Source organism: Candidozyma duobushaemuli (genome assembly GCF_002926085.2).
Source record: "Candidozyma duobushaemuli strain B09383 chromosome Unknown B_B09383, whole genome shotgun sequence".
NCBI lineage: Eukaryota > Fungi > Ascomycota > Pichiomycetes > Serinales > Metschnikowiaceae > Candidozyma > Candidozyma duobushaemuli.
In genome coordinates this window covers 2784522-2797544 of record NW_020289895.1, presented here as the reverse complement: position 1 = coordinate 2797544, position 13023 = coordinate 2784522, and the positions used below count along the sequence as shown (strand labels likewise).

Genomic DNA, 13023 nt, shown 5'->3' with positions numbered 1-13023 from the left:
CGCGCACCTACTCTGTGATAAAGCACAAAACGTGCAATTTCGTTACTATGGACAAATCAAAATATAATACGTAAACTCCGCTGTTGAAGGGTGCAACGGCCCTTTCTGTGTCTGTCATTCGTTTCGTCATACCCACATCCGACGCTTAGTGGCCGCTCCATTCGATGGTGTTCAAGTCAATTCCATCTTGCACCATCTCCCATAATGGGGACATCTTTCTCAAGAACTCCACTCTCTCGTTAATGGCACGGACAACATAGTCGATCTCGGCTTCCGTGGTGAAGCGGCCAATACCGAATCTGATGGAAGAGTGGGCCAATGCATCATCAGCGCCCAAGGCGTGCAACACATAAGATGGTTCCAAAGATGCGGATGTACATGCGGAACCAGAGGAAAGCGCAATGTCCTTCAAAGCCATAAGCAAAGACTCACCTTCGATGTAGGCGAAAGAAACGTTGACACAACCAGCGTACTGTTTGGAAGGATCAGACAAAACACCGTTGAACTGGGTTTCTGGAATAGACAACAAGCCGTCTCTCAATTTGGTGGAGAGTCTCTTGATGTAATCCTGATCGTAGACCATGTCTTTCTTCATGAGTCTAGCGGCTTCGCCGAAACCACACACCAAAGGTGGAGCCAATGTACCAGATCTCAAACCTCTCTCCTGACCACCACCAGTGATGATAGGATCCAATCTGACTCTGGGGCGTCTTCTCACGTAACAAGCACCAATACCCTTTGGACCGTAGATCTTGTGCGAAGAGATGGACAACATGTCGATGTTCATCTCATTAACGTCAATAGGGATCTTACCGTAAGCCTGGGCGGCATCAGTGTGGAAGAAAATCTTGTTTTCTCTGCAGATCTTACCAATCTCCTTGAGAGGTTGAATGACACCGATCTCATTATTCACAGCCATGATGGAAACGATAGCAGTGTCTTTTCTAATAGCCTTCTTCAAGTCATCCAAGTTGATCAAACCCTCATTGGTGACTGGCAAGTAAGTGACTTCGAAACCCTCATCTTGCATATGTCTAGCAGAATCCAAAACACACTTGTGTTCGGTCTGTGTGGTGATGATATGCTTCTTGGTCTTCTTGTAGAATCTGGGCACACCCTTGATGCACATGTTGTTCGATTCTGTTGCACCAGAAGTAAAAATAATCTCCTTAGGGTCAGCATTAATCAAATCAGCAATGTAACCACGAGCCTTCTCAACTTCGTTTTCTGTTTCCCAACCGTAAGCATGGGTCGATGAATGTGGGTTTCCGTACAAGCCAGTGTAGAACTGCAACATCTTATCCAAGACACGAGGGTCCGTTGGTGTAGTAGCCTGTACGTCCAAATAAATAGGTCTGGTACCAAACTGAGTGTCATCTCTTGTGGCCAGCTTTAAAGATATCAGGGAGCCTTCAGGGGCTATTGCCACTTCAGGAGGTGGTGGAACAGCTGTGGCTAAAGAACGTGCGTTAGAACGAACTGGCACAGTTGTGGAGAGCCGACGAGTAGCCCTCGCAATAGTACCGGAGCCTCTCACTATTTTTGTAAACATGATCACTCTCTATATTCGGAAAAAAAAAAAGTTAGTGAGAACTGGTATGTTGATGAGTGACCCACTGTGCGTTTTAATGCTCTTTTTTTCTTTCCTTTATACTAATTAGTAATGGGTGAGAGTCCGTTTTCCAACCCGAGATCCGTTTCGCGCGAGTCGTGTTTGACACACACTGTCAAGGGCGAGGCTTTACTGTGGAACACTATTGCCCGTGCTTCAGGATCGTGTGTTTTGTGATGAGGAAGAGAGTGTTTTAAAAATTATCTGGTTCTTGCCTCAGAGATGTTGCTGCGAAATCGGTAGATAGGGGAGGTCATTGTGAATCTGTCCGTGGTCACACCTTTATCTTGCATTAGTCAGTGTGTTTGCAGTCACATTATATATCGGCCTACTCTAGGGCCTTCGACTCTTTCACGTACTCGTCTAGAACCGAATGCGTCAATTCGTAACAGCCCAAGAAGATTGCTCCGCCAGCGCTTATCCAAGCAGTTCTAGGGCCAACCCCACTTAAGAAGACCTTGGCGCCTTCTTCATGTAGCATCTGTCTCACTAATGTGAACACTCCAACTCTTTCCTTGTTCAACATAATTCGGGTCTTCACCACATCAAGAGGCGTCGTTGCAGCAGCAGCAACTCCACCTGCTATAGATCCACACAAAGCTCCTTTCAAGAGTGAGATTGACTGGTTGTCGTACTCAGACCAGAGCTGCTTGAGCTTCTCGTATAATGGAAATTGGATCATCGTGAAGGGAATCTCTCTTATGATGGTCGAGTTCCAGCCTCTATAAAGTCCACGGAAGGTACCTTCTCCCAGCTTATTCATGAGTAAGAATTTCAAGTTGGCCCACAGAGTAGCCTGCCCACCAACACCCTTGTGTCCAGCCTGTGTTCTTTGCTTGACAATTTCCGCTGGGACACGAACGAGACAAGCGGCTATTTCACCTGCGGAAGCCGCAAGCATATGACTTGCCGTTTGCGGGAGTTTGTCCTTCGTCGTAGTCTTCAATGTGTCATACGTAACAAAGAATAATGATGCAGAAGGTGCCAGCGCCACGACAGCAGAGCCAAGGCCTTTGTAAATTCCATGCCAGCCTCCATTAGCAAAGAAGCCTCCCTTGGCCTGAAGTCTGGTCTTTAAAGTATCTATAGGAAAGAATGCGAGATCGGTACTAGTACCGGCACATCCACCACTCTGAGGTTAGCAGGTTGCCAATAATTGAGTGAGTAAGCAGATAACATACGATCAATGAGATCAAGAAGGAAGTATTATCCATTGAAATGATTGTAAAGGAAGAGTTGATCTCTTCAATGCAGCAAAAGAGTGTAGATTGCAATCTTTGGAGACCGAGAACTCGAGATTTTTCAGGTCGCGACTCCTAGTCAAATCTGCTCTTGCGGAGATAGTCGTGCGGATAGTCATCATTAACGAGGGCATACGACAAACTTATTCTTCGTAAGTCTTTTCTTTTTTGCAAATTTCAAAATGATGGAGTCTGCCTTTTTAGTTGGTGGTATGAAGCCCTCAATAAATGCGAGGAAATCTTCGTAGTCCCACTCTTTGACCATCTGGAACAATTCTTTGATTCTCGTGTGAAGATCTTTCGATAACATATCTGAGTCGAGAAATCGTATCTTGCCGGATTCAGGACGACAAAAGCTTCCCCGTAGAAGAGATAGATCCAAGGACGCATTGAAGAATGGTGGTAGACTCAGCTTCCACTTGAGCATAAAGTCTTTATCGGACAAGAGCGGCGGTGACGCTTTTTTCATCGTTTCAATACCAAACCACCAGGCGCATTTAGTATGGCTGATTGTGAATATACCTGGAGATACCTCATCGCCGAACTTGTGTGCTAATGTCGTAACAAAATGCTTGTTGAGCTCAGAATCTTGAGCAGCACATGCTTGTGAGATCTCTTTGAGATTGAACTCAGTGTCGGACTTCTTTTTGGAGAGCAATACCGAAATCAAAGTGTAGAGGCCTTCCGTGACGAACTTTGGCGTTAGAATCACCGCATGTCCATCTACCTGACTTCCACAGATGCTATACCACTGCGAGTGAAAATGCTGTCTGTCAATGGGAGAGTCAGATTCAACGGCATGCATTGACTTACTGGATTCAACCTCATCGCTCGGGTACCGTGCAATGCCTTCGGTGTCTATGAACCCATCCAGCTTTGTAAGCTCGTACATGTAGGAGAAACGGTCAATTCCCACCAAAGCAGACTCCGGACCGTCAAAAGTCTTTTCTAGTTTGTTTATGCTCATGTCATTCATTAGAAGCATCGTGTTGGAGTGGTTCATTTGCCGAACAGTGTAAGTCTCGTCTTCAGTGCATAGGACAATGTGGTTTTTGGCCATTGCTGGAGATTTGAACGTTAGCTCACCTTTCTCCTCCTTTATGTAGTTGACTATGTCATCCAGAAGCTGTATTAGTTTGTATTTGTGGTCTGTTGGCCACAGGATCTGGCTGTACGCGTCGAAAGACATGGTGGTTGGTGATTCAGATATGCGCGTTTGGATAGATGTAGATGGCCCCATCATCACGACCACACTACATTCTGGAAACAAAAGAATGATTTCTAAAGACAACAGTATGGATTTACTTAACTAACCTTTAAAGAAAAAGCATCTTCACAAATCCATCGAAGGACCTCGATCATACAAAAATGCCTGAGCTGAACCAGACGATAGTCTAGTGAGAGATCCATCACTTTGGCGCCCCCTCCTTACTCCTTACAGTGATTCAAAATCGTACTATATTCTATAAATACACACTTCCCACTGACAAGGACACCTTGGCTCCACCGGTCGCAGACTTGAGCCTCGGTCAGTTCTACCGAATTCAGTTGAGAAGTAAAGAAACAGCCGTTTTAATAGGCCCTGCAAACGCATCCCACCACTTAGTTAAGCTCGCTGATGTGCTTGTCGATGTCAATCTCCTCCAAGGACACATGGCCCGCCAAAGTGATAGGTTTCTTCATCTCACGCTCGTACTGGATTCTCTCCAAGCGAGCTCTGGGGCTCCATCCGTTGACAGGTGCCACCAATTTGAATGGAGCGAGCCAGCTGTTGACAGCCTTGAAGTTTTCGCCCAAACCGTAGATCTCGTGGACCAAATCCTCCACGCAAATGAGGCCGAGATCATCGCCAAACTTGTCTTCGACAACTTGGTTGTTGTCCAATTTGGAGAAACCTGACTCGCTCTCGGAGTCTGGGACAGAGGCTCTCTTCTGGAAAAGCGCACGGACGGAAGCAAGAGATGGCTTACCCACGACAACGAAAGGAGCCACGAGCTTCAAAACAGGAATGACGGTAGGGGTCACCTTGACGAAAACACCCATATTTTCCTCGGTCAAACGCAAAACCTGGAGAACAGCCCTGGCCTTCTCGGGCACAGCAAGATGCTTGTGCACGTTGGGGATTCTGATAACAAACATGAGCTTGGGGTCCTCCTCTTTTTTAGAACTTATCTGGCGCTGCTCGTGCTTCAAGATGCTGTCCATTCTCTTGTTCTCGATGAAAGCAGCCTTGTGCTTCATGGCCAACTTCTCAGCTCGAAGAAACTTATCCTTGGGGCCAAGGACTTCTTCTTTGTTTTTTCGGCCTCAACACGGAGCTTCTCCTGGCGCTCAATACGCTTTCTGTCGGAGTCTTTTCTCTTTCTCAAGAGCACTTCTGGGTTCTTGTTGATGACAGCCATGGTGAAGTAGCAGAGATGGGCTAGCGAAAAATATGCGATGCGACCGATGAGTATGTGTAGGCTGGCAGGGTCTCACGATAGGGTCGTCAAGGAAAAAGTTTGGGGAGACAATAAAAAGATTTATTTGTTTTCCATGCTGGAATGCCGATCTTTATGACTTCTGTTCATGAAGATATTTTTTCATTTTGGCAAAATTCATACCCATGTTAGGTGACTATGTGCGAAGTTGCAACTAGTGTTTGCGATATCTATATCTACAGTGCGCTCTTGCATGGCCCCTCCACCAAAGAAAAACCACACCCTAAGTCCCAATGAGGCTTTATCCCGCAAAAAGCATCTAAAACCTCGAATCGACGGAAAAATACAAATCCGCTAATTCCACTAAAAATTCACGCCCATCCATACAGGTCCAAGCCTGTGCTACTGCCTAAGGCTTAGGCCAGAGATCCAGGGCTTCAACGCCAAATTCACAGTAATTGGCCAACATCCAAGTTGGTTGCCACTAAGACCCCGCGAAGTGACCACGCTCGGCATTCTGATACTTCCGGCAGCAAGATCTTTTGTGCGTAGGCGCCATTGTTGCCCCAGACAGTGAAGAAGGCTCGGCTTTTAGGTGGAGGGTACCGATTTGCAGGGCTGCGAGATCTGCCTGGGTGCAAAAAATAAGCGCCGTGGGTGCAAAATAAGCGGTGTGCTTCTGAACAGAGATGGAGGAAGTGGGGAGGTTCCAAGCATCACCACGACTGGTACCCATAACCTGCGATCCCGTTAACTCCTGCTGACCATGCTCCATCTATTCAAGTCATTGTTCTTTGTCTCATGTGCAGATATAAGCCCTTGCGGTGTCTCGCGCAAGGTCTTCGTCGTGCTCTGCCCCCCTGCACCGCTTTTGGTAGTGGTCCGTGGTTTCACAGCAAATTCCATCGTCTGAGCTGGGTTGAATTCGAAATCTCCTTTGGGTGTCGATTCCTACTGCCTTCTAGTAGACACTGTTGCTGTCTGCACCGCCGTTGGCAACGCCGTGCCCCACTATAGCATTGCATTCCGGAACCTTACTAGAACCCTAAATCGTGTTTCAAAGGAGCCTGATCCCACCCTGATCCCAGCTTCTCTAGCCTTGCGTGCTGCCTAATTCACTTATATGGATCCAGCCAGACAGTTTTCCTACGGCCCCCCACCCGAACGGCCCAAGCTGGGCGATGACAATAATGACCAGTTCAGGCAACATCACTTGCAACCAAACAGACTTCATCAGCCCTTGCCAACCGCCTTCCAGCCTCAGCCCCAGGCTCCACAGGCACCATTGCAGCCGTCCCAGCAACACCACCGGCCTTTTTACCAGCAATACCCATACTACACTGCGCATCAGCCTTCATCGTCTTCAGACACCCAGAGCTCGGCCAGGACTAGCATGTCCCACATGCTGCCTCCATACCTGGTTCCGTCTGGTTTGAGCCAAGGCCCCCCACCTGTGTCTTCTGTGCCGCCAATGGCTCATATGCCCCCAGTACCCCCGGGGCTCAGATGCCGGCTCCACCATCTCAACAAACCATGCCGTACCTGATGGCACAACACGACATCTTTCTGCCGTATCATCTACAAGACCAGCCCCCATTGCCTATAGAAACGCCTCCCGCCAGGTCCGGTGCCTTGCACCACAAGATCAGGGCCTCGGAACCGACTCAAGAGGAGTTCGTTGAGCACCTCAAGTCTCTCACCCACAAGGCTGCTGGTGTTCCATTGTTGCAATTGGCACATAAAATAAAGATGCTAGAGACTAGCAATCCAAACATTGAGTCGGATCCCATATTCAAGACCTTAAACAATGCCAAAGACATCAAACAGGAAAGACATCACCAGCTCTTCGGCATGGCCTGGGTCCAGAGTATGTGTGAAGCATCTCCAACGGCCGTGGTGCCCCGCAATAGGGTCTATGCTCGGTACGTTCTGCTGTGTGCCAACAATAACCTCAATCCTCTCACTCCAGCCAGCTTTGGTAAGATCATTCGCATACTTCACCCGAATCTCAAGACCCGCCGTCTTGGAATGCGTGGTAAATCGAAATACCACTATTGTGGCATCAAGCTTCTCGATGATCAGTCACTGGATAATTCGGCTCTGTCTGATTCTTCTCCAGCCGGTTCTGAATCGCCTCATTCATTAAACCCCCAGACTCCGACTTATTCAAACTCTCCGTCTGTAAGCGGCGGCGGTACCCCAATTGACTCCGGTGTCGTTCGTGAGGCTTTCGTAACGACAAACTTCAAATACTTTCCGAACCTTTTTACGATCATCGACCAGTCAATGGGCCCGGACTGGATGGTACAACCTTTCACACTCCCATCAATCCATGATTATCTTCCGAAAGATCTGGATGTGGACTATGACGTCGCCGAGACTTTACATTCCCTTTATCGTGTTCATTGCATGTCGATCTTTGAAACTGTCAGGTATATGCAAGTGGAGAAGTTGCTTTCTCTTTTTGCTCCCTTCTGTGCTATTTTGACCACGCCAGTCTTCAGGCTCTTCACATCAGAGCTGACGTTGCAATGGGTGAAGGCATCAGACTTGGCAATGTATCGGGCGATCCTCAAAATGTTGACTCGCTTGCAACTCGAGTCGGTCCCGGGAGAAATCTTGACGCCGCTCAGAGAGATTTTGAAGAGCTTTGTGAATAAACTTTCCTCTGCACTACTGGTGAAGTTTCCCGACCATTTTGTTCAAATGAAAGTGACAACTGCTCGTCAGTTTATCTCGATGGTAAGACGATTTGTTCGTTGTGTTGAGTACGGATCAGCTGCATCCAGAGTCCTTTGTAGTCAGACAGAGCGCACTTTAATGTTGAATGACTGGCTACGCGTTGACACTTATGGGATCATACTACGAGAGGTTCCGTGTGCTCTGGAACATCTGCAATTGTTTGATGAGCTTTTTAACGACCGAATAATCAAGCTATTTGAAAAGGAATCTTCCCAAGCAAATGACCTTAAGGCTAGTGGACTTGCCCCTTACGCCGCATTCCTCCTTGAACTTCCTTCAAAATTCCCAAATACCAGTCCTTGGCTATTCCTGCTCGTATGCTCTAATTTGCTAACGACATGTCTTCGTGAGATGAGTTTGGCCGGTGGCCAGAGTTTTGGGTCATGGTGGGTCTTCAGGTGCTGGGCGGACGAGTACGTTAGTTGGTTTTTCGAACTTGGCGGGTACTTGGCAGACGAATTGCAAGCAGAGCCTGAGTCAAAGATTGAAGAGGAGATGCCTCAGTCAGACTTCGGATCTGCGAACAGCAGTTGGGCGTTCGAGCCGGTGACTACTGAAAGTGCTCGCTCGTCAAGCTATGTGGACTTGCTTGATAGGCCCAACGGTGAAAACAAATCCTACTCAGAGAGTGAGTGGTTCTAATGAGTCCAATCAATGATATTTTAGTAATAAAAGTTTCCTGGTTAGTTTATCAACCTGAGCCGCGCCAGTAATTTTTGCAGCCATTTCTCATTGACAATTACTGAAGGAATGGCCAATATAGAAATGTTACGTTCAGACTCTGAACCGACCTCGATTTACACTTCTAGAGCACTCGTGAAAGGAGAGACAGTCATGACTATTCAGCCTGTGATCAAACTGTACTACCTAATTGAATCTGGTGCAAGAAGGTGTCACTGTTGTGGCATCGTCATCCCATCATTTATACTCGTTCACTGTCTTGAATGCTCTGCTGTCTTCTATTGTTCTACAATGTGTCTAGTTAGACATGGATCGAGGTTTCACCGCCTTGAGTGTGGCTTTCTTCGTCAATGGGTGGAAACTTATAAGGCGGATTTGTCCCCTTTGGGTCTAATGTTAGCTCGAATGTTAATCTATTTAAACAATAATCCGGCCGCAAGAAATGACTTGAATCTGATTAGGTCAACCCACTCGTCACTCACCTTGGGTGAAGATGAGCTTTTCTACATAAGGTCGGTTTTCAACCCACGGGACGTGGGAATTTGTCAGAAGCTATTAGACACCCAATCACATCCGCTTTACGATGTCCAAATGAATATCGTGGGTACTTTCTTTGACCCCCAGTTCTCCATAATAGGCCACAGCTGCACTCCTTCTTTGCTTATGGTTCCTCTTTCCTCTGAAAAATTTGATGTTGTGTGTTGTATCAATATCAATGAGAGCAAGAAGCTAAGCGTGAATAAAATTTCCCCATCCCAGCCACGGCAGTTTCGCCAGCTTCAGTTATTCCAGCATTTCGGATTATCCTGTGATTGTTCTCTTTGCAGATCCAGTGCTCCAGACTTATTTCTCTCATTCGTTTGCCCAAGATGCAAGCTGCCGATCTACGAGATCGTACTTGATGACTTCGCCGGCTCCAACGAATTTGAATTATCTTTAAAAGAAACCATTCAAAGGCGATGCTCTAGGTGTGGAAAGATTGTGACGAAAGAGGAACTTATCGAAACAAAGAGACTCTACCAGATTTGTCTCCAAATGTTCTTGCAAATTGGCCGAATACCAAATGTAAACCATTCGACCCTGAAGACCGAACTAATGTTCGTTGGTAGGCTCATGAACAGCTTAAAAGCCACACCTCAGGTCGGAGCCAGATCAAAAGCGTTGGCTAGATTATTGAAGCAAGTCAAACGATCTAGCCTAATTGCACCATACTGCTTTCCACTAATTTACTTGTACAGATCACTAGCAGAGAACCCTCTGATTATATCTTCGACTCTGAAAGGTACATGCTCGGAAGAGAGTCTTATACTTTTCCAGCTTTACATCTTATTCCATGTCTACTTAGCGCTGGATCTTCCATACATGCTGGCAAAATTGCTTCCAATATTAAGAAAAGCAGAGATCCTCGCATGGGATCTACTGCAGCTTTCGATATACAGCGAAAAGGACATCACCAGAATAGATGCGAAAAAGGCTCGACTCTTTTTCAAAGTTCAAGCATCAGCGCTTCTGGTAAAGCTTGGACGCAATGACTCTGAAACCCGTTCCCTAGCGCAACTGTTGAGCAATAGACCTGAGATGTTCGACGATGACGTCAGACGGTCAGCCGAACGAGTTTTTCTGAAAAGTGGCGTCGAAATTAAGAAGTGCGACGACGGCTATCACTTCAGGCTTGCGAACAACGAAGATATCATGGCTATGATTCCCTTTGGGGAATGTCTTCAGTATTTAAGATGGGTCGGCGAGTTTTAGACATCATTCAATGCAACACAAACAGCCCCCTTATGGTGGCCATTGTAGTGTCTAACGGTCTCGCTATTCGATAAGTCCCAAAGACGGACATAGTGATCAGAACATGCCGTCACCAAGTATGCACTATCGGCACTAAAGGCACAGTCCCAGACCCATCTTTGGTGGCCCTGTAGAGTTGTTTCCAATGCAAAGTTCTGTTCCGTCAGCCAGATTCTCGCAGTGTGGTCCGCTGAGCAGGTTGCCAAATGTTTCATATCCGTCAGGAGGACCACCCTCGTGATGTATTTCAGGTGAGACCTGAATTTCGTAGCTGGGGTCAATGACGTGATATCTTTCTGGTTTTGCATCTTCCAAACGTAGCAATTGCCTTTGTTGTTTCCGGCAACAAGCATGCTTCCATCACTGGCCACAGAAAGTGAGTTGATGGGCACATCATCCTCGGGATGAGGTGGTGTGTGCATTGATTCTCGCCCAAGTCCCAAATTCTGATATTTCCATCGTGGTCACAGCTTATGAGTTCTCCCTGATTCGGGTGAATGACAACCTCGTTGACGGGACAGTAGTGCTTATAGTTTCGCTGAACAGATGGAGATCTCACATCCCACACCTTAACGGTTCCGTCCTCGGAGGACAGTACCATCCACTTATTCTCGATCTGGAAAGCTATCAGTGTAACGTTGCCATTATGGCCTTCGAAAGTCATAACGGGGTTTGAATTAGAGCTGCTTCCATTGCCGGTACCACCAGCACCAGAGGCTGTTGAAGCAGCCATTGTGTTTCCGCCGCGGATCCAGCCTGCTTGATATCATATAAACGAACGTAAAGATTGCCGGCAGCTGCTAGGAAACGCTTATCAGAGGTGATCTCTAGTCTGTTCACTTGGGAATCGGTATGCTGAATTGTGCGTGAACACACTCCTGTTAAGGCATCCCAGAACCTGATGGTATGATCATATCCAGCTGATGCTAAAATGACAGACATGGGGTTGGAAGCTTTTAAATGTAGGTTATTCTAGGATGGTTCTTCCGGCTCAATCCAATGCTCTTATATTATATGTGTGCAGGTCAGAGCCTCTGAGTAGATGTAGAATGTTGCAAATTAGCTACAATATCGTGTGGGTATAAGCCTTCTATTACGGGGTCGGCATAAGTAGATGATCTATTAATATGTAAATCGTATCGGTGCCCTAAGGCACTGGGATTGATGCTATTCTCGGCCCAGCCTAAAATGCACTCTGGATGGCCTGTTTCTGGGCTGGCAGCAAAGATGTAGGGAAGTCTATCTTGTACTTGACGATAAGATCGCCGTGGGCATGGGGGTCCTTAGAATTAGGCATTCCCTGACCTGGATATCTGTTTGTGGAAGAGGGCTGCACCGGAAGAGATCTCGAGACATTAATCTTCTTTCCGCTTAATGTGGTGATATCCTTCTCAAATCCAAGCAAGGCTTCCTTGAATGTCAACTTAACGTTAGCAACCAAGTCGTTGCCCTCTCTCTTGAAAATGGGGTGAGGCTTCTCCTCAATGATGAATTGAACTGTTTGTCTGGCCTGGCACTCACGCTGGTAGTCACCTTCGTTATTGAAGTTAATCTTCGTCCCGATCTTCCAACCAGGCTTAATCTTGATCTCCAAAATCTTGCTCTCTCTCGATCCGTCAGCGGACTTTCTGCTGAGTTTCATCTTCTTGGTAGCACCAGTGTACAACTCTTCTAGCGTACAAGGCAACTGAATAGAAACGGTATCTGGTTCAGGGCGACGAGAGCGTCCGCCGCCTCCAGCACCGCCAAATCCACCTGGCATTCCACCAAAGCCGGATCCACCTCCACCGAAGCCAGATCCTCCACCAAATCCAGAACCGCCAAAGCTGAAGCCACCATCGTCCATACCAAATCCGCCCATTTGAGAGAAAATGTTGAAAGCGTCAGACTGTGAGAATGGATGGCCTCCACCTCCTCCACCGAAGGAGAATGTAGTTCCACCTCCACCTGGAGCACCTCCGGCAAATGGGTTTTCACCTCCAGCGGGGGCATTGCCTCTAGCAGCCTCCAAGCCGTAGTCATCGTAGACCTGTCTTTTGTCATCGTTAGACAAAATGTCGAAAGCTTCGGAGATCTCCTTAAACTTCTCGGTATCTCCAGTTGGCTTGTCAGGATGGTATTTGAGAGCAGCCTTTCTGTATGCTTTTTTGATCTCGTTTTCATTCGCCAGTGGGGCGACGCCCAACAAATCGTAAAGCTTAGTTTCCTTGACCATGATTTATGTCAATTGCAAAAAAAATAATGTAGGCCGTTTCCTCTGCTCGTGCGTGGATAGAAATGTCTTGATAAATGAGAAAACCGCAACACCTTGAAAGTGCGAGATCCTTCTCGAAGGTTCTACACATTACACCTTGAAGATCAAGTAGTCTGATTTTAACAGGGTATCATAATTTATATCAAAACATTTTTGCCGGTTTCGTAGAATTTTGGATATGGGCATGTTGCCATTCACAGTGCTCTCCTATTCGACAGTGCTTCTTGGCTGCGAATCCTGGAACTTTTGAATGCGGGTTAGCAACATCAAGGGGAACTACCA

The 13023-nt window shown here is 47.0% G+C and overlaps 6 protein-coding genes across 6 annotated transcripts; 1 reads left to right on the top strand and 5 right to left on the bottom strand. All coding sequences in view use genetic code 12, as the record gives it.

The window, feature by feature from the left end:
• Positions 1-145: 145 nt before the first annotated feature.
• On the bottom strand, positions 146-1552 carry SPL1 (Spl1p; the record flags this gene model as incomplete). The annotated part of the gene is made up of 1 exon (XM_025481174.1): positions 146-1552. The coding sequence occupies one exon, from the start codon at positions 1550-1552 to the stop codon at positions 146-148; it is 1407 nt and encodes a 468-aa protein (XP_025335474.1).
• A 388-nt stretch (positions 1553-1940) lies between these two features.
• On the bottom strand, positions 1941-4042 carry CXQ87_002674 (uncharacterized protein; the record flags this gene model as incomplete). Its single annotated transcript, XM_025481173.1, has 2 exons — positions 1941-2744; positions 2990-4042. 2 exons carry the CDS (start codon positions 4040-4042, stop codon positions 1941-1943), a joined length of 1857 nt encoding a protein of 618 aa, XP_025335473.1.
• A 413-nt stretch (positions 4043-4455) lies between these two features.
• On the bottom strand, positions 4456-5255 carry RPL7 (Rpl7p; the record flags this gene model as incomplete). Its single annotated transcript, XM_025481172.1, has 2 exons — positions 4456-5124; positions 5166-5255. 2 exons carry the CDS (start codon positions 5253-5255, stop codon positions 4456-4458), a joined length of 759 nt encoding a protein of 252 aa, XP_025335472.1.
• A 1141-nt stretch (positions 5256-6396) lies between these two features.
• RFX1 (Rfx1p) lies at positions 6397-8657 on the top strand (the record flags this gene model as incomplete). The annotated part of the gene is made up of 2 exons (XM_025481171.1): positions 6397-6735; positions 6780-8657. 2 exons carry the CDS (start codon positions 6397-6399, stop codon positions 8655-8657), a joined length of 2217 nt encoding a protein of 738 aa, XP_025335471.1.
• A 1787-nt stretch (positions 8658-10444) lies between these two features.
• CXQ87_002671 (TOR complex subunit) lies at positions 10445-11220 on the bottom strand (the record flags this gene model as incomplete). The annotated part of the gene is made up of 2 exons (XM_025481170.1): positions 10445-10885; positions 10990-11220. 2 exons carry the CDS (start codon positions 11218-11220, stop codon positions 10445-10447), a joined length of 672 nt encoding a protein of 223 aa, XP_025335470.1.
• Positions 11221-11670: 450 nt separating this feature from the next.
• On the bottom strand, positions 11671-12702 carry SIS1 (type II HSP40 co-chaperone; the record flags this gene model as incomplete). The annotated part of the gene is made up of 1 exon (XM_025481169.1): positions 11671-12702. One exon carries the CDS (start codon positions 12700-12702, stop codon positions 11671-11673), a length of 1032 nt encoding a protein of 343 aa, XP_025335469.1.
• Between the last annotated feature and the right edge of the window lie 321 nt (positions 12703-13023).